Source organism: Cyprinus carpio, chromosome A16, assembly GCF_018340385.1.
Source record: "Cyprinus carpio isolate SPL01 chromosome A16, ASM1834038v1, whole genome shotgun sequence".
Lineage (NCBI taxonomy): Eukaryota > Metazoa > Chordata > Actinopteri > Cypriniformes > Cyprinidae > Cyprinus > Cyprinus carpio.
In genome coordinates, this window is record NC_056587.1 from 9,994,003 (window position 1) to 10,014,226 (window position 20,224).

At 37.6% G+C, this 20,224-nt stretch overlaps 2 protein-coding genes across 9 annotated transcripts in view; both read right to left on the reverse strand.

Moving 5' to 3' along the window:
- Positions 1–455: 455 nt before the first annotated feature.
- Positions 456–2,888, reverse strand: LOC109106520 (B-cell antigen receptor complex-associated protein alpha chain-like). The gene is made up of 2 exons (XM_042773349.1): positions 2,044–2,888; positions 456–1,286 (listed from the first exon to the last, which is right to left on the reverse strand). Exons 1-2 carry the CDS (start codon positions 2,177–2,179, stop codon positions 1,138–1,140), a joined length of 285 nt encoding a protein of 94 aa, XP_042629283.1. The 5' UTR covers positions 2,180–2,888; the 3' UTR covers positions 456–1,137.
- A 612-nt stretch (positions 2,889–3,500) lies between these two features.
- LOC109105941 (rho guanine nucleotide exchange factor 1-like) overlaps positions 3,501–20,224 on the reverse strand; it is a 39,699-nt gene continuing 22,975 nt past the window's right edge. For 3 of the 8 annotated variants that reach the window (XM_042772560.1, XM_042772564.1, XM_042772558.1), the window contains 25 exons: positions 18,070–18,099; positions 17,153–17,270; positions 16,987–17,038; positions 16,633–16,665; positions 15,890–16,066; positions 14,972–15,113; positions 13,948–13,959; positions 11,074–11,229; positions 10,690–10,880; positions 10,428–10,574; positions 10,195–10,277; positions 9,938–10,063; positions 9,678–9,792; positions 9,414–9,514; positions 9,071–9,145; positions 8,899–8,974; positions 8,614–8,781; positions 8,448–8,535; positions 8,191–8,307; positions 8,009–8,067; positions 7,413–7,556; positions 7,220–7,318; positions 6,865–7,037; positions 6,293–6,393; positions 3,501–6,163 (listed from right to left, as the gene is read on the reverse strand). In XM_042772560.1, the coding sequence (XP_042628494.1) occupies positions 6,319–6,393; positions 6,865–7,037; positions 7,220–7,318; positions 7,413–7,556; positions 8,009–8,067; positions 8,191–8,307; positions 8,448–8,535; positions 8,614–8,781; positions 8,899–8,974; positions 9,071–9,145; positions 9,414–9,514; positions 9,678–9,792; positions 9,938–10,063; positions 10,195–10,277; positions 10,428–10,574; positions 10,690–10,880; positions 11,074–11,229; positions 13,948–13,959; positions 14,972–15,113; positions 15,890–16,066; positions 16,633–16,665; positions 16,987–17,038; positions 17,153–17,270; positions 18,070–18,099 (2,557 nt within the window). In that variant the 3' untranslated portion in view covers positions 3,501–6,163; positions 6,293–6,318. The remainder of the gene's footprint in view (positions 6,164–6,292; positions 6,394–6,864; positions 7,038–7,219; positions 7,319–7,412; positions 7,557–8,008; positions 8,068–8,190; positions 8,308–8,447; positions 8,536–8,613; positions 8,782–8,898; positions 8,975–9,070; positions 9,146–9,413; positions 9,515–9,677; positions 9,793–9,937; positions 10,064–10,194; positions 10,278–10,427; positions 10,575–10,689; positions 10,881–11,073; positions 11,230–13,947; positions 13,960–14,971; positions 15,114–15,889; positions 16,067–16,632; positions 16,666–16,986; positions 17,039–17,152; positions 17,271–18,069; positions 18,100–20,224) is intronic. The other 5 variants (XM_042772565.1, XM_042772563.1, XM_042772561.1 and 2 more) reach the window with 4 other exon arrangements.

The following is a 20,224-nucleotide window of genomic DNA, read 5'->3' on the forward strand; positions in this document are numbered from 1 at the left end:
TATGTCTGGACATACCATAACGGCGACCACGCCCACATTTAAATCAATAACCAATAACGCGTCAGAGAACAATCAAAGCACCTATCACATTGTTCTCATTTCATAGTACTGCCCATCATACTGCCCATTTTAAGCCAAATGACCCTCCTACAACGTCAAAATACAATAGCCTGCAATATAATGAATATGCCAATTTCTCTAGTGTATTGCCATTTAATGGCCAATTTGAGTATCCAGTGCATTTATTTATTTATAATAATAATAATAATCTACCTCACGACACACTAAAAACGTGACTCACATCAAAATATCCACACAAAGCTAAATGTTTTATACAGTTTATTCTATTTACTACTGCTAAACACAAATAAGCTTATCTTCAGCCTATTACTATGCAGGCTGCAGTCTACTCTCATTAAGTATTGTCATTTAATTGTCAATTTGAGTATCCAGGGGAGTGTGTCTATTTATTATTTATTCCTCAGGACACACTTAAAATGTGACATTCATCAAAATATCCACACAATGCTAAATGTTTAATACAATTCATCCAAATCATTAGTGGATGTGTTTGATTAACACACACACACACACACAAAAAGCTTATCTGTAAACTATTAAGAGAGATTCAAGATACTGACAGGAGGCTCGTGAAGTGCTAAAATCACCACTTAAACAATGTATCTCAAATAATACACAGGGTTCACTTTTCCATTGTCTGTCTATCTTGTTAACATTGTCCCTTTCCATGTTTCTCCAGCTCCAGCTATGGCTTCTCAAGCTGAATGTCTTCTCCACAGCTTGCCACATCCTGGCCTTGCTGATTGGAGTGTTTAGTTTGATGGTAAGCTGAGTTGCATTTATCCAGGTTTAGACCCTGTTCAAGTATATGTGAAGGTCACTTTTGTGAATACGCAGCATGATAATAAGAAAAAGAAAATGTAGTGGGAATAGATATTCTCTTCCTCCCTTTCTTTCTTCCTCTCCAGTTCATTCAGTCTCTTTGACTGGAGAAATAAAGTTGAACATCTGTCATCATCATGGATTCACTTTATTCATTTGTTTGTTTAATGTTGTGTGTGGTGCAGTTTTCTTTTTATATGCTGTATGGAATACATCCAATATGTTGAATCAACATTAAATCAGCATTACACAATCAGTGTGTCTGACCTTACAGAGGAGCATGGTGCCAGGGATCAATACACTTATCAGCAGCAACACCGCTAATGCTGTAATAATGCTGTTCTTCACACTCTCGCTGAGGTTTAAGGTTTTCTGCAAAGGTTCTAATTAAAGAGAATGTTTTAACTCCTGAAGAATTCAGAAAAGACAAGTAGATCAAACTGACCATGGGCCATTGTCTTAAAAAAATCTGAGAAAAAATGAAACAAATAGACAAAAATAGATGTCAAAAGAGCTGAAATGTTCACTTCCTCTGACAATAAAACTTGCATGTGAGTGTATTTAAGGAGAGTTAAGTAACACAAATGAATGAGTTGAATTTGGTTTTATGTCATTGAATGGATTGAAAGATTTATGGAGATTATTGCACAATGCAGCCTCTTAAGAGAGCTTGAGTGCTTGCATTATGTTTGTGACTTTCATATTTATGTAATGAAGAATAAATAATTTGACAGTGGGCCTACATCAGATTTTGTATAACATTAAAATGCATTATTTTAAGTTATATAAATAGTATTTATTATAGTCTGCTGTTTAAAAGTTTGAGGTCAGTATAAGATTTTTTTTGAAAGATAATACTTTTTAGTTTTTAGAAAGATAATACTTTGATTTTTATTACAAAAGAAATTCTATGTCAAATAAATGCTGTTCTTCTGACCTTTCCATTAATCAAAGAATTAACCAGAGCTATTTCAAATTATAATATTTCAATGCAGTCTTGGTGAGCGAAAGAGACATCTTCATTTAAAAAAATAAAATAAAAAATTGAACAGCAGTGTATATAGTTGTCTGAAAATGTTTCTGTGATACTGACAAGAAATAAAATGAAGTATACTTAATCATGGCTGTGGTCTGACTCACTGTATACTTGAAGGAAGGTTCCATGGGTAAAGATTTGAAGAGTGTTATGATTCAGTTTACACTGGTACAAGCCAATATCATTGAGGCAGACCCTCTTGAAAACCAGCAAACGGAGCAGATTTACTAAACTGGGCATTGTGGTACCACTGGTGTTCTGAATATTCACGATCCAGTTGAAATGGGGTTTCTTATTCCAGTGGTAGCAGCAACGGATGGTGGCTTCATGGGAGAGAACCACACGCTCAAACGGCTTATCCACCTCCAGTTTCAGCCCTTCTAAATCAGCGTTGGCAACAGCTTATGCAAAGGACAATAAACCAAAGCCATTTAATAATATGTTATAATTTTGGATGGCAAAACAGCAGAACAAAGTATTTGAGTGCAAAACAGTCCATGACCATCGTCGGGGGTTTCTTTAAGATTTGCTCATATGTGATTAAAACCCTCTTATATCAAAGCAGCTTACTATATGGATTTTCCCCCAACAGGCATTAACTTCAGTCCACATGATATCAGCATGTTTAAATCTATTAACTAAACCATACACTTCCCACCCACAAAATGCTGTATAGACGAGACTACAGTACAGTGTACAATAATACAGTGTAAAATTAAATTAGACCCTTAAAATTGAAAGTCACACTGAAAAAGACAAAGGGGTAAAAACTGGTGAAAAATCTAGACTCTGGTAGCAATAAGATGCTAATTGAAACAGCTGCTTTGAGGAAATCAGCTTCACTGAGGTAAAACACAGACATGTGGATGGAAACTTTTGTTCTTTTGTAGGCGATAACAAGTCTATCACTGAATTTGAAATGGTATGTTTTCCAAAAACTACATTTAAATTTCTCTCTCTATATTTTGTTGTGCTCAAAGAGAGCTCAGATTATTTTAATAATAATGAAAGATTAACAAATATTAAAATTTTACATTAAAACCAACATCACATACACACATTAAATATATGCTATTCCTTGCCCGTCAGAAACGTAAGAAAATTATCAGTTTGAATGGCATTTTCAATAATAAACACCATAAACTCTCCTAATAAAAAACCTCTTGCTGCTCATCAGTAAATGTGCCTTTAAGTGTTTGTCTTCCTGTATCATCTAAACCCACCCATTCTTCTGTTTCAGTTTGTGGTGAACACATGCAAATACAGGGGCTGGACAAAATAATGTGATCTCCTGGAAAATATGCAATATTTCATTATTAATATGTTTAACCAGCATTTTAAAACACCAAAACAACTGGGTCATGCTAAAAAGGCTCCCATTATTTTTTGGAAGTCATAAGTCACCCATTTTACCCACAATTTGTACTAAACACAACTTATACGATACACAAAACAGAGAATATAGACATAATAACTGGATATTCTTCTCTATTTTGGATTATGGAGTAAACCGCTAATGTCAACTGAACCCTTCTGAAAATAAGGACAATAAAAGTTCAAATCATTTTTGATCATTTATTTAAAAAAAAGAAAAAGAAAAAAAAGTACCTAAATTTTTATGTATCTTACATATAAAATCAAAGCCCAAATACACAGTATAGTCCTTGCATAATCATTTAAATAGACAGCAGGAATGCCTGTAATGAGTGGACTCCTGTACACAGAATTACATAAAAAACATGGATTGCAGAGGCTTTAAAAGATCTAACAAAGGGCACTCAGTACTAAGCACTCAGACATTTTTAAGAACAACAAATGAGTGGAACGGCTATAATTTGGCGGGTCTGGAGCAAAATATCAGATTAATATTTAACACTGAACATCGCTAATGAGGAGAGGGCAAGGCCACCCGTGCCTGTCAGCTGGAATTAAAGAGCCCTTTTGAAATAAAAACAAACCCAATCTGCACAAGGCACCCTATAAATAGATTTAAACATACAGATATATCACCATGTATACAGTACGTATATGTAACAGATACACATGAAAATATTAAGAAATGAGAGAGAATGACACCACACCATTATCAAGGGGTCAAGGCTCAATTTAAAACTTTCTAATCAAAATGAAATTGTTGTCAGTTCCACATCAAAAATAAGACTCTTACCATAAAAGTGAAATTCAGTGAAGCCTTTTTTATAGTTAAGGGTGCACTCTGACTCTCTCAGTTCTTCTTTTATAATAGGCAATGCATACTTATGGTAATTACATAATTTTTTTTTTTTTTTTTGAATCAAAGGATATGAATAAACCACCCATTCAAGCAATTGTAAATAAAAGAAATTGTGCAAAAGGACTGTAGGAAAGTGAAGTAGGCAGAACAGATCTTGCACCATGATAGTTTCATTACCACACTTTAAACATTTTCGTTTGCTACTTCTAAAAGGAAAAAATTATGAAAATGAACAAAAGGTCTGATTGACATGAACTAGGATCAACACTGCCGACCAGAATGCAAGACCTCTGGTAAATTGTTCTGATAAACCATTTGGTGAAGGTAATCAGCTGGGAAAAGAGCGGGAAAAGGAAACAAGGGCTTACTGAAATCACAAAGATCAACACAATTACAATGAATATAAATCACAATATGTAACAAATAAGGTAAAATAAGTTGCATAATTTTGAAGTCCGTCAAGGGTCAAAAGACCTGTTGCAGTAGCATCATGAATACATGAAAATAACTACAGTACTGGTGAGAAAACCTTCAGTTTGTGTTCCTGTCTCCAAACTCTGAGATATAACACCCTATGAACCCCTGCATGTGTCTGATTCTCTGTGCTCTGGTCTCCTAATAAGACAGGGAGAGCAGTCCCTTAAGCTGGAAATCATGGACTGACCATGAGAATCAGGATACTTCTCTATTCCAATTTACAGCTGACCTCCCCATGCAAGGCAAAAGTGTTTACATATCTAAATTTTGTTCCACAATCATTTCTTTGGTCCTGCTTTTAAAGAAAATGACTCCCTAAAATAAAATAAACTGAGAGACAATGTTACAAGCAATTACAGAAAAACAACTATATTTTTGCAAACTGTAGAGTAATGGTATTGTCGAACATAAAAACAGAAAAAACTGAATTGTCAGAAATGACTGATACCTTTTAAAGCCACAAACACAGAATTTGCATAGAGCACACAAACAGGTAATGTGTGATGATTATCATAAGATCTGAGTTCACCTACCAGAGTACGATCTGCAACAGCTGCATTAGAGAATGCTATACATTGTGCATGCTTCCTATTATAACAGCAAGGATGTGTGGATGCACCTGCAAGCTGGTCATTCAAAATGCTATGTAATATAACCACAATATCAAACCCTGACGAGATCGCTCAACATCAATGCTCGCCTTGATTTCACTTCAGAGCGGTTAGGCATAAGCAAGCCCACCTTCCTCAAACCTTCTCTCTGCTTCCTTTGCTCATCCATCTGTTGATCTATCCTACTTAGCACTTCTTTTCTCATTCGCAGAGCAACAACAGAACTTCTGGTAAGAAGACAAAAAAACTCTGCACTTTACAACAATTTGGCCAATGCATGCAACAACAGTTCTACATATATCCTTTTGAATATCTATTATTTTTGAAAATACATGTTATATAGTAAGGTAATAATTATTAGGATGAGTGAACATCTTAAAATGTGTATAAAAAGGCAAAACATAAAAGGGCACATTATCTGTTTAATTTAACTTATTTAAAACCTGACTAAACTACAGTTTGAGAAGCAGGCTTCATATGCATCAAGACTGCATTCACAAAGATGCAACTATACTTTTCTATGAATATACATAGTCTTTTGGTACTAAATTACTTTTGGCATGCTTATCATTGTTTGTGTGTGTGTCTGTGTGAGCATGTTTCTGTATGTTACATTGCTTCCACATGTACACGTAGCATTTCACTCTGATATCTCTCTAGGTGTTGCACATTTCTTTGGCATCTTTTGGCAAGACTGTCTTTCATAACTATAAACAGAAACATACACACTCATACATCATTTCGCAACGCCCACTTCATTTCATTTCTCAGTGGCATGGAAAGTGCGGGAGGCCTGCTGACAATCTTCTGAAAGGGCAGTCGAAAAGAGAGAAGAGATGGAGTGGGAAAATTCAGGCAGAATTAGTCAATCAGCGAAGTATTGAGTCCAGCACATACAGTGATCTGAGGACAGAAGACAGATGATAGAAATGGAATTGCTATACTTTCAAAAAAAAGAGAATGGTGCCATATAAAATTGAAGACGATACACATAAAAAAAAATATGCTTTTGTGTTTAGTATGTGGTAGTACCTTGTAACAGCAGGTTGTCAAGTTTCTCAGTTGTAATTGCCCCCCTGAAGTGAATATTTAGCAAGAGCTTCTTGCAACTTATAATGGTCCTCCTCAACAGCCTGGGAACAAACACAACATCAGAGATAGGTATTAAGTAGGGCACCACTCTAAGCTTATTCACCTCGCTCAGATGACGTTTCATTTTTCAGTAACACTTTACTTTGATGGTCCCTTTTGAACATTCTGTTGACAATAAGTAATGTTGCACCTATATGTCTACTAACTCTCATCAGAGTATAAGTAGACTGTTTGCTTAATATCTGCTAACTCTTTATTGTCATGGTCTCCCAACAGACATTCTACTGACTATAAGTAACTTTGCAAGTACATGTCAAATTATTCTAACCCTAACCCTACCAGTCTACTAATACTCTAATGAGAGATAGTAGACATGTAGGTGCAGCGTTACTTACAGTCAACAGAATGTGTTAAAGGGACCATCAAAATCAAGAGAAACCAATTTTTCTCCTCTTCAAGAACTGAAGAACTGACCCTATTCTCTTTCACAAATGCATTTGAGTTCTCCTTGCCTGCAATCTCTTCAGTTGCTCCTCAAGAGTCTGTAGTCTCCTCTGCACCTCCTCCATGCGTTCCTCAGAAAGCACTAGAGGAGCACTTATCCCTCTTTCCTCTTCTCCTTTATTCCCTCCATCTCCCCCACTCTCTTCTCCTTCAGTTCTTCCTTCTGTGCTGGATTCCTCCACTGAGAAGGAAAAAAAAGGGAATTGCGGATTTCAATATCAATCAATAATTTATGACCGTTTTCTACATTTCTGAATGGTTTGGTAAGGAGAGAGCACAGCTGTACTTTATGATTAAATGTGAGGTTGAACCTCTTCAGCTTAAAACCTGAAGCAATATTGTGTGTATTCCCTGACGACTGACCTCCATCTGCCTCCTGGCTTTCAGGTGCATTTTCCCCAAGAGTCTGAGAGTCATCTGACAGGCTAATACTGCCGACCAATAGCCTCTTCAAATACATGACTGCGAGAGGTATACAAGCAAAAAAAAGATTAAGTACAGCATGAAATTGTAAGTATTCACTGTTAGACCTGCATAAAATGACACATGTTATGACCTTCATCCAAAGCACCAAAAGCAGACTTCTCTGGAGGGGCGTGGCTATGGCTGAGCAGGTCAAAGCCATTGGCCCCTAGGTAGTCTATGAGTGAAGAATCAGTTTCTCTACTCTTCTCATCAGTAGGACTGTCTTTAAATCGCTCTATGGTGAAATAAAGTAACACACAGTCACATTAAAATACCATGGTAAAATTACTTGGATAGACTTAAAGGGATAGTTCACCCAAAAATGAAAATTACCCCATGATTTATTCACCCTCAAGCCATCCTAGATGTACATGACATTCTTATTTCAGACGAATACAATTGGAGTGGATGGTAGCCCAAAATTTGAAGTCCAAAAAATTGCACCCATCCATAATAAAAGAAGTCCACACGGCTCCAGGGAGTTAATAAAGGCCTTCTGAAGCGACCAGAGCCGTGTGGACTTCTTTTATTATGGATGGATATTTACTAGAACGTCAATTGTATTCGTCTGAAAGAAGAATGTCATATACACCTAGGATGGCTTAAGAGTGAGTAAATCATGGGGTAATTTTCATTTTTGGGTGAACTATCCCTTTAATATCTATTTCCAAGTGCCAAAAGTCTCACCACTGCGACTTTTCAACAGGTCTTCTCCATTTTCAGTGGGGCTAAGAGGGGGATGCAAACTGGAGAAAAGAAATGGAAATAATTTTAAAGATTGAAGTCAGCTTTGAGCTTGCTAGTTCGACAGCACCTTGATAAGGACGCTCAATTACCCTTATGGGGATATTTGCCAAAAACACACTCACGGGCTATATAAAGGTCCAAGGACACTGTTAGATATGCTGCTGCTTTTTTGTCTTTTTATCTTATTCCCATCCCTCTTCTTCAACTCGTCAACCGTAGTCTTAATCACCTCTGTCCAACTGGAACAAAACAGACTGTGAGTGTCATATCAAATTACATGTTTTGGATTTTTAATTTTGAAGTGGGATATCATATCATCTGCCTTCCAGTCATTCGTATAAGCGTTAAATATAAATGGCTTTATATGGTTCACACTCACTTTTTCCTCTCCCCGATGGACTGAGCCACTAGTTCATAGATCTGTGCTCCGCTTTCCCAAGTGAAGATAACGTAGAGGGCCTTCGGGTCTGATGGAAAAAACGAAAGTAGCTGTATATCAAATTCACGTTATTCAGAATAAAACATGCTAATTCTTACTCACTCACCAGTGGCCACATCTCTGAGGAAAACAGATTCTAGTTTGATGATTGGACTCAGCATCTGTTTGCCTTCCTGAATGGCTACGTTGCTTTTGCTCTGACACTTCAAAACCATCTTATCATCCTGCTTCTGAAGCAAGACCAGCAGGTCTGACAGCAAAACACAGTGCACATCTGCAAACACACACAAAAATAGCTTGAGTAAGAGGCTGCATTCTTGATTATGGATGCAATGAAATGCCAATAAAATTTGAGAATTTTCATTTGGGGGAATGTGTCGACGGGGCTTACCGATCGCTTTCTCCTTGGTCACCCTCCATGTCAGAGGTCCTTCAAACAGCATTGTTCTGGTGGTCAGATCAATGTTCTGATGAACAGAGAGAAGAGCAGATCATATCAGCCCCAGAGTCTCTGCATTAGTAACATTAGTACCTCACACACGAGACATCAAGATATTTCTCACCTTGTACTCACTGTAGAGGTCATTGCTCTGTTTCAGTCCTGATGTGTCCAGTCGGCGCTGGTAGTCTTTCAAAATCTGAAGATTGAAGTTGAAGATGGGCGTAATATATTGAAGACCAAAATGGTTGTTGGGAAATTGCATATTAGAAATTATGAGTTTAAACGCATATAGATATAGGTGGTATGACCAAAATCTTATATCACAGTATGAAAGATTTCAGACAGTATCATACAAAATACATACATTACAACATGCTGGAATGTAGTAATGCCTGTATACTGCCAGACCACACATCCTTACACTAAACCCTGTTTATATGAAGGAATTTCTACTGAATTCTCACCAGCAGGTTCTCCATGAGTTTAACTTCTTCATTGACATGGTTGAGGATCTTGCGGCAGGATTCTGCTGCTTGGTTAATGTTCTCTTTTTCTGCTTTATCATCTGTGAGAAATGGACATTGGTTATGCAGTTGTTAATTTATAGTATTTTTAGTTTAATTTGTTATTTACTTCGGTTTTACATGAATTTGCAATTGTTTAGCAAGTGTTTTGCACTGTTTGCACAAATGGTTTTCTAGAAATAAAGAAGTATTAGATTTGAAAACCTGTGTTCTTGGCAATGTTTTCTAGCAGAAGAGGGTACTTGGTTAGTCTTTGCATCTCTATGGGAATGATATCCTTCAGCTGTAGCCTCCGACACTGTGGCTTACTCTCTGCCTCCTACAACACAAACACAGAACATTTACTTAAAGACATTTTGAAAGGCCAAGCTTCCATAAATGTTTTTTACCTATCATAATACATTTATGTGACTGCCGAACAGTTGCAATAACATGGAAAAAGAGTGTTTTAAGAGTAAAGATACCAGTATAAAAGCATTAAAACGGGCATCCTTCTTCTGTCTGATCTTTATCAGCTCCAGAGCCCAGGACTGGTAGCTACAGAAGCGTGCGGAGAGCTTCTGAAACCACTCTCCCTCTGATCCACTGAACTACAGAGATAAAGACATGTCTATTTGTGTAACTGCTAATATAAGTTCATGTTGTTAAGATGAATGCTGAATGACACGATGTTGAGAAAGAACATGAAAAACTAGCCTTTAGCACTCTCTAAGCTACTTACCCTGTTGAGAAGTGGCGTGCTTATGATTTTGACAATGTACTCATCCTCCTGCCTCAGTTTTTTCAGGTTCTCATAGAAAGCATCTAAAAATAAATAAATAATGGATTTAAGCTGTAACAAGGATTTCCGTGACTATTTAACTTAACTATTTTTGTATACATAATTTGAAGGGCCATCAAAATCTGAAACCATGCAGATTTCAGTGTAGTAATATATTTGAAGTGGATACATACAGTGCATCTCTATGATATCATCAAGGCTGGGGAAGATGGTGGCCAGTTCAGTTATGCTCATAATATCTTCCCTCTCCAGCGGCCGAGAAAACACAGTCTGCAATACACTCAGCATACGGACATGAGCATGTTCTGTCGTAAACAGCTCTGAGAGACACACAGAGAAAAATGTGTTCATCATTGCACCCTGCTACACAGAGGATTCAACAAAATAAGGCACTTGAACCTGTGGATATTTTTTCAACATTCTTGATTGTATTACCATTGATAACTTCTTGTCTTTTGATTTCCTTCTTGCTCAGTTTTTTCAAGTCCTCAGGAGAAGCAAGGGCCCTCCAGTTGGGTGGGTCCTGCTCGAGCTCCAGGAGACGGGGCTCCATCTCTTCCTGCTGAGGGAAGGGGCCAAAAGCAGGACCAGTCACGAGGCCATCAGGGAACAACCCACCTTCCACACTAAGAGAAAAATGAAGGGAAAAATTTGAAAAGGGATACATACATGTTAAGCAGTGTAAAAATAGTTAAGGTAGTGATGATTACATTTTCTGAATTCTATCATTTACTGAGAAGCCCTTTGTGCTGCTGTCTCCTGTGGACGGTGTGTGTATAAGAGTTTCTAAGTGTGTGTGATGGTTAGTCTTTGCCTTACAAGACTGAATGCTGTGGGGAGGGTGAGAGGGGGATGGAGGTGGAAGTTGACTGCAGGTCCACGTCGCTACGGGAGCGAGACTGCTTGGCGCGGGTAGAGCCACTACGGCGAGAGTGACGGCGCTCCACGCAAAGGCTCTCGCTGCGGCGCACATTCCTAAACACCCAAGAGAAGTGTGTGTGGGGGGGGGGAGGGAAAAGGTAGAGGAAAAAGAAGAACAAGAAACGGAACAAGAATAGAAGTAGGAGGAAAGAAATAAAAAGGAAGGAAAAAAGAAACAAAAGAACAGGAAAAGGAAGGAGATTAGATAGTAAAGGAGAGGAAGGAAAGACCAGGGAATGAAAAGGGGAGAAGAGAAGATGAGAAAGGGGGAAAGAAAAAGGAATAAGAAGCAACGGAAATAAAAGGAAGGAAAGGGGGAGAGGAAACGAATGGGGAAATAGGAAGAATAAGGAAAGGAAAACAGTGGGAAGAGGACAGAAAGAAAGGAAAAAGCAAACAAAACAGACAAAAAGGAGTTGGAAGAAAGGGAAAGTGGGAATAAAAGAATTGAAAAGGAAAGGAAAGAACATGAATAAAAGGAAAGGAGAAAAAGAAGGGAAGGAAAAAGGAAACGAAAAACAAAGAAGAAGAAGAGGAAGGAAGGAAAGAAGAAGAAAAAGGAAACAAAAGAAAAGAAAAGAAAAGGAGAAATTAAATGGGGAAATAAAGGATGAAGAATGTAACAAAGGGGACAAGACCGGACAGGACAGGACAGGACCGGACAGGACAGGACAGGACAGGAAAGGGGTAATGAAGTAGCAGAAATATGGAAGGGACATTGGATGACAGTGAAGTTAAAGACCACAGACCAAAGGTAACATGAACAGATGACAGAAACAGAAAATTGAACAGTGATGAAAAAGAAACAGTAAGTGAAATGTGAAGACAAATAATGTCTTAACCAATAGATATCATGTTTTTAGCACTAGTTCACCAGGGAGATTCATTCAGCCCCATCAGTTCAAAGACCCTTCTGGGATTCACATTAACAAATATCTCCAGCTCTTTCTAACGTGTCATTTACAACATATCAGTGCATTTGAACACCTCAATTATACAGTCCCTCCAGGATTTCACGGAACTTTTTTATGATTTTTGTCTTTTCTCAAAATTTTTGGTGATATTTGCATTATTTCTTATTGTTTTGCAGTGAAAATATACCACAGACAAAATTATTATAACACTGTTATGACTTTTTTGACTTCGAGAAGCACTGTAGGTCTCCAGACTAATATTTGAAGACACCAGTGCCATTAAGTTCTACAGAAGGTGGCACCAGGACCTGACAGTAAAGCACTCACCCTAATCACACGTACATCTCTGAGACATCTAATGTCTGCATTTACATATGCAAGATGTATTTTCAAGAGTGCTTGCTCCTCTGCAGCACGTCTCTAAGATGTTTCCTGTCAGATGTCAAATAAACATTTATTAGAATGCATGTAAAACTGCTTCGGAGTTGTTTATCGGAGTACACAGCAGATGATTCCCAGATCTTTAGCAGACGTCTTACAGATGAAATAAATATATTGCATCTGATAAAATGTACTTTTATTACTGTCATTCATAATGTGTAAAACTGCTTCTGAGTTATATATATATATATATATATATCTAATATATATATTTAATGACTACAATATATATATATATATATATATATATAAGGGAGTGGAAATGGCCTACAAGTACTTCTCTGCAGCCATCTACTTGCGGTCATTTAATATCTTTTTTTTTTATTTTTAAGTAAGTGTTTGCTTTCCTACATTATGAAACTTTTAGTTTTATACATGGGGGAAACCTGTGAAGGATGAACAAATATCGTCACATTAAAAATAACTTTCAAATTCGGTAATACTTAAGCACTGAAGTCCTGGGAAAAGTTGTGTGAAGCATTTAAAAACACTCGAAAACATTAGACCGTTTCTGCCACAAGTTGTTCCTGTAGTTTTACTGTTAAATCCATGGTGAATGGTGGAGATTTTGTTTGATGAACAATATTTTTCCTGGTTTCCACATCAGTGGCATTTGTTCTGATATCAGCTTTAACAGAATTCTGCGCTGAATTTGAATGCTTCTCACAAGATTTCACAGAGATGTTGATTATGTGGCGAATTCGACTGCTTTCTTATATCTTTATATTAAAGATCTGTGTATAATGGTGTCTCGTGATCGAGATCAGCCCGCGGCTCCGGCTCGAGCAGATAAACGGTCTGCGCTGCGTAGCCCAAACTAGTAGCACAGATTCGTTCTGCTTTCGGTTTGTTTATCCAATGTAGCTCTTGTAAATCGGTCATGATGAGAACGCAAGGCTGTTCATTCCATTTTTGGAACTGAGAAACAACCTTTCTTTGACTGAATGTCCATTGCGATGATGTCACTGGATGCTTCTAAGCCCAAATTCTGCGGAAAATTTGTGGCAATTGCGAAAATATGCGATCTTTTGCGAAAATTGCGGAGTTTGCTTGATTTTGCGATAAATTCAGCGATCGCAAAATCGCGAAATCCTGGAGGGACTGATTATACTGAATAAAACACTATCAGCTAATAAGTGGGCTCCATTCGTGCAAAGAGTACCAAAAAGCAGATACTTCTGCCCTCAATCCCTAAAGCCCAAAAACCCGAGAAGAACCATACTTAGCCATGCAGTGAGTATGAGTGTCTGTGAGTCTAAATATGAATCTAAAGCTTAAAAATCATGTCATTCATCGTACAATGTTTTCTCTTACATGAATAATAAAATGTAATATAATTTATTTTTAATAAGAGAACATGTGCATCAGTAGCAGTTGAGGCTGGCAGAAAATCCCAGAGACAACCATGCAGACCCACCTTGTCTTCTTTCTGTAAAAACATAGGGCGAACGAACAGTTACAGAATAGACAAGAACAAATCGTTTATTAACAAACACCCAACCAAAACTTCCAACTATTATCTCAACGCTTCCCGTAACAAAATCTCAAGGCCAGCAACAAAGCGAGACAGAGCGTACAACAACAGACAACACCAACAAACAATGCTCCCGCATGAAGGACAGTTACGCGAGCAAATGCACACTTAATCCAGTTACAGTAGTTTTATGTCATATACTGTAAACAGTAAGGTAAAGAAGCTACATTAATTTCTAAGTCAAGTTTATGTTTGAAATCCGGAATGTTACCTTTTCAGTTCCCACAAGTAAATATCACCATTGTACCAAACTGAACAACAGGTTGCTCCATCAAAATATATGTGCACTGTAAGTCACTTTGGATGACAGCATCTGCTAAATATATACCTACTAACAGAAGAAGCAAAACCACAGCCTTTCAAATAGTTGGGCAGTCATAATGTTTACTCAAATTCAGACAGAATCTGCTTATTTTGATGGCATCATGCCTTGGCGCAACATTGCGGGACATAGCGCTGACTTGATGCGAAGAAAGACTGCGACATGGGTAAACTGTAAACTGAAAGCTAACAAAAATGACTGACATTGCAAAACATCAGGTGGGACAAGGAACAAACAGACAGAGGTAAAAAATAAAAAATAAAAAAAAAAATAAAAAAAAGGAGGAAGCAAAATGCAGAAAAATGAAAAGTGGGAAGAAAAGGAGTTAGGATGGAAGGGGAAAGGGAGGGAGGCATGTTTGCGCAGTAAGGGACGATCTTGGTCTTTGTTTTCCTTAAGGAGGGCAGCATATATTGCGGGCAGCAGCAGGAGCAGCAGCACAGGAGGGACACAGCAGACTCCCCGAGACAAAGCAGGCAGGGAGTTTTTCCACCCTTCCTTAGTTGTACTTCTGTACAATTTAAAAAGTATACTAGCTGTCTGTTTAATGTTTTTCTTTTTGTGTTCCTGTTCCTGCTTTCTCACCTGCCACTGTCCTGAATGTCATCTGGAGGGATGTCAATGACAGAGGGAGATTCACAGACGGAGAGACCCCCACCAGTGCTGACGGGAGACGCATCTCCCCCCTCTGAGACTGGTCTGGGGTCTGAACGATTATTGTTAACACCTACAGGAGGAAAGAGACAACATTTCTGCATATGAAACACTAGGGTGACATTCAATAACAACAAAGCCCACTTCTAACATTATATATGTGTATGCGTTGTTTCACACTGCATAGGTATCACAATTTATTGGTACAGTTATCAGCTGATATTATAGATTTACAAAAAATATTATTGCCATCAGTTAATATTAGAAATTTAATTGAACCAGAGTTATAATCGTTAACTGAAACTATTAAAATTATTTTCATTAATTTAAATAAAGTAAAACAAAAAAATATTACATGAAAACCTAGACAATGAAAAGTAGAAATGTTGCCTTGGCAGCTAATTGAAATAAATTTATGGTGAAGCACTGAAATTGTTAACTGAATTAAAACTAAACTACACACACACAAAAAAAAGAATATAAATATTATTAAAATAACACTGAATTGCACACAGTCATTTTTACATTTAGATTACCTGCTATCTAACCCTCACAAAATGTTAATGTAATTTTTCACATTTAAATTTTAGTTAGTGTTTTATGTTTTTTATTATTTTTTGACAAAATATTACAGAATTTGTAATATTTATTGGTTATTGGCCATAACATGAATATAATTATTGGTTTGCCTATATCGGTGCACCCCTGATTAAGTATGGTGGCAGTGCAGCTTTGTATAAATTACTTTCATTCCCCTTTATATTTCCAGAAGTTACCATGTTAATTGATTCCCCACATGCCCAGTGTGCTTAAATCTAAAACACATAAGCGACATTTTCCGACCCTCACCCGTGTCACTCTGAGAGTCAGGACTAGGAGTCACACTGAAGCTGATGGTCATCTCTTCACTGCTCTCCGAGCCATGCGTGCTACCTGACCCTGCCACACCAGGTTTCCGCACTGGAGTGGTGCCACCATCACTTATGGATGCTCGTTGAGATTGGACGGTTGATTTGGTTGGCTTTACTAGACCGAGAGAAAGTAAGAGAGAAAAGAGAGCGATAAGAGGAAGGATCAAAAGCAACATAAAGACTGACAGATGCTTGTGTGATCATTGTGTTTTTTCTAAAAAGAAGATGTGACAGATGGACAACTAGATGAAAGAGGAAATCAGGAGTTTGATCCAGCAGTGTTAGTCATTCACTGAAATGGTGTTTCAAAGGTCCAAAAAAGCCCATAAATCTTGAGTAAAATGGGACCCAAACACCACACACAAAAACAGTGCAAAGTATAATCTGAAATCTGTTCATGAATACATCACCTGTGGTATATTGAAACATTAAGATCATAAAAAGATTTGTAGGCAAGCATTAAAATAAAATAAAAAAACACTTTTTTAAAACATTATCACAAACAAAGCCACCTCAACCAGAAAATCAAATCAGATTTGCTAAATAGATGGATAAGGAAACGAAAACAACAGACAAACCCATGTGTGTGAAGTGGAACATGCAAACATGCATTAGATTTGATTAGCAAGGGAATGTACCATCCAAGAGAAGAAAATCTACACAAAGAATAAACCATAATACCTTCAAAGTCCGATCTAGTTTGCTTACCATCATCTGCAAGAGGAAAACATAGCAACACAAACATGTTCCTTTAAACTCTATATTCAAAACATCAAACTTTGATCTCGCAGGCATTTCAATAAATATATGATGAATGTTTATCATACTATAAGCTACCGAAGCACCATCTGGTTTCTGTGTACATTGGTCTCAATGATCTTAACAGGTGTCTGAGATGTTATGGGTAATTAGTATAAATGGTTGAATGCAAATCGATGTGCACAGTGAAATAACACAGGTTTTGTCAATGAGCGTGATGCAAGTAGGGCGTGTGTTCTGAGGGAGAGCAATGAAGAAATTGTACCAAGTACGTACGGGTGAATACAGGCGGTTTGATTATTTTGCTTGGTTTGTTGGCTCCCCATGGCTGTTCAACAGAAAAAGAAACAATACTATTAGACAAAATAACACAAATTCAGACCATTAAGTAAAAATCAGAGGAATTAAGTTGTATAGTGAACTATGGAGCATATCATCTAACCTTCAGCACAGAAGGGACAGAGGGCCGCCATCCTGACTTCGTCTTCTTGTTGTCAAGTGCTCTGGTCTTGACGCCAATGTGCTTCATATAAAAGGCTACTGCTCCAAAGATGCAGTTACTAAAGTAATAAAAGAACAGAAATGGTTACACAGAATATTGAAATTTGCGGGGGGGAGATGCTTTTTTGATTGTTGTAGAGTTGTTGTGGTGAGAGGTGTTTTTTGTGAGGTGGTTTCCTCCTGCATGTACTGAAAAATTGCATATGAAGTCATGTGATCTGCGACTAGTCAGTGCAATCGCCTAGTGTCTAATTGTCTAAGTACCTCAGAGGGAATCTTAAAATTGGCATCAGGCCATTTCCTTCACTTTAAAAGAGCAGCAGAATCTCCAGTAAAGGAGGAGAAAGAGAAGAGTGAGAGGGAGAGGGAGGAGAACTGGAAAGGGGAAGGACAGAAATCTGGAGGAGACTGTGCACATGTGCATTGTCAATTGTCTCATGCACACATGGATTAAGTGATACAGCTGTGCATGACAAAATGAACAAATGCAACAGCTGCAAGCATCCACTAGCAGCCTTACTGACAAACACATTGTGCACCATCTAATGTCAGCCTGGAGTTCTTTCCAAACAATATAAACTGGAATAACTGATAACTTCATGAAAACAAAATTTTCTTTTGAAAATATGAGATTACAACTACAGAAAAGTAAATAAATACAACTACATTAAAGTGACTGTTTAATGACTTTAATGATACATATAGAAACCAAACCAAAAGTTGAAGACAAAACAACACACCAATCTATAATGTCACAATGATCAAAAAGAAAAAAAAAGAAAAACTGACTTTTGCATTCTGCTGCAGCATCTGCACTTAAAAACAAGAAAGAAAAGATAAAGAAAAAAGACAACTCACCTTTTGTCCTTGTCGGGAACAATTGAAGGGCTGCATAAAGCAAAACAGAAATAATTAGAGGGATATCACAGGAAAAATGCAGCATTATGCTGGTCTAAAGGACTCACTGCTTAAAGTTAAGTAACATTTTTTCTCCCTCGTTCTCTACCGGTTTTTAACTCTGTTTTAGGACGGTGGAATCTGAAGTGTTCAAGCTTTTCTTGACTCAAAATGACAGTAACTGTTGTATTGTTTGTAGAATGAACTACAAAACTAATGAACATATTCTGTCACTTGCAAATGACAAAAAAGAGAGAAAAAAAAAGTTATACAAAAAATGGTGGTGCATCAAAAACTGCACTCCAGGCAAATTTCGAAAGACAAAACAATGCAACGAAACAGTCTCTTGCAAACCTAGATGTCTGATCTACACTATCTTCTCAAACTGCAAAAACTATGATGAAGGCACTGAGTTTGTCCTACGGTGATGTCCAGAAGCAAGCGAAGTGCTCCAGCAGTGGAACTTGCTATTTAACTGTGTTTTTGCCTGATGCAAACGGCATGCAAGAACATGGAAATCAGAGACTTATGTTTTCCTATGATAATAAAAAAAAGGAAGAGTGTGATAAGGAATCCCCAGCGTCTGGCCAGTCAAAAACCTTGATCCGCCTCTCAGATTAAGAGTGCAGCCAATGAGCGTCTGCAAGTGAGGTCATTACTGTTGTACTGAGGGAGGAGAATGAATGAGGGGGAAAAAAAACTGAGTGAGAGAAAGCGGATAGTGTTTGGGAAAACAGAGGACAATTGTGTGAGTGCATATGAAGACTGAATACCCATATTGAGACCACTTAAACATCAAAAGAATCTGTGTGAAGTCTCTGAGGATGCATTATGTCTCTAATAAGTCACTGAATCTGTCAGACACAATATCTTACATGCATTTTTTGGCAATGCAGCCTCTATATCTCTTAACAACATCACTTTACCCTGATGGGTCTAGCATATATTAACTATCCTGTCTCATTGCAAACAGGCTTTTGTCTCTGGCTCTCTTTTCTTCTCTCTGCCGGCCTCAAACATGACCCTTGCCTCATCCCCCTTTCCATCAGTCTCTGATCTCTGGCAGAGAGCCAGAGATCAGAGACTTCCTGCCAGCATGGCACTTCTGACTCCATCCTCTCTCTACCACTTCCTCTCTTTTTGCCACCATTTCTTTCTTCAAGATGAAAAGGACAGACTTCAAGTTGCAACATGGTGTGTTTTTAATAGAAAAACGGGTGTGCTTAGGCAGAGCATCTAAAGCACCTTGGACTGCAGGATTCACGACTGCTGAGCTCTAAAACAAATGGAGTCCAAATCAAATGTTAATATAAAAAGACTGCAAAATAAATGCAATAGAATGCATTTAATAATTGAATTACATTATAACAGTATTACAAAATAACAAAGGGATGGCTAAATATCCAATACATTCCTTAAACAAAATCTCAACTTTTGGCAAATAATCACTATGGTACCGATATACTGTGCATCCCTACTTAGAGTACGAACACAGCACACAAGTTATAAAGACTACACTTGTTGTTGTTTGGTTTTATTTGTACTTTTTGTTCTGGAAAAGAGCCGCCTTGTCATTGTACTAAATATCTCCTAAATATCTGTGTTTCAAGAAAGACAGAAAAATTATTTTGGTTTTAAACCATGTCTATTTTAGGTAAACAACCATTTAACTTTTGCCTTATGTTTTCAAAAGGTGACTGAACTGCATCAGTTTAAGCAAAGAAGCACCATCTACAACAAAAGCACAATTTTAGAGCCAAGAATGAAACTTTAATGGATACATCAGCTGATCCTCAGAGTTAACTGAACTGCATATAAAGCACATCAGAGAGTGGAGTGAATTCTGATGCTGCTATTATAGAATTCACTGCAAGGGGTCAAACAGCCCAGCAGCAAGAAGATCCTGTGCAGTATGACACATTCAATAGGCATCACTCAGCAGCCAGTGAGTGAATATCGACAGAGACTCAGGGGTTCTGATCCGCTGTGAATGCAGATCTGACAATAGCTGTATTCTGTCTAGGTGAATCAAGAGGGAGATGTGTTTGTGATCATCTTCCCCACTGCATAGATGGTGTTTGACTCAGCAGGGCACTACAAAATCACACAGCAGACA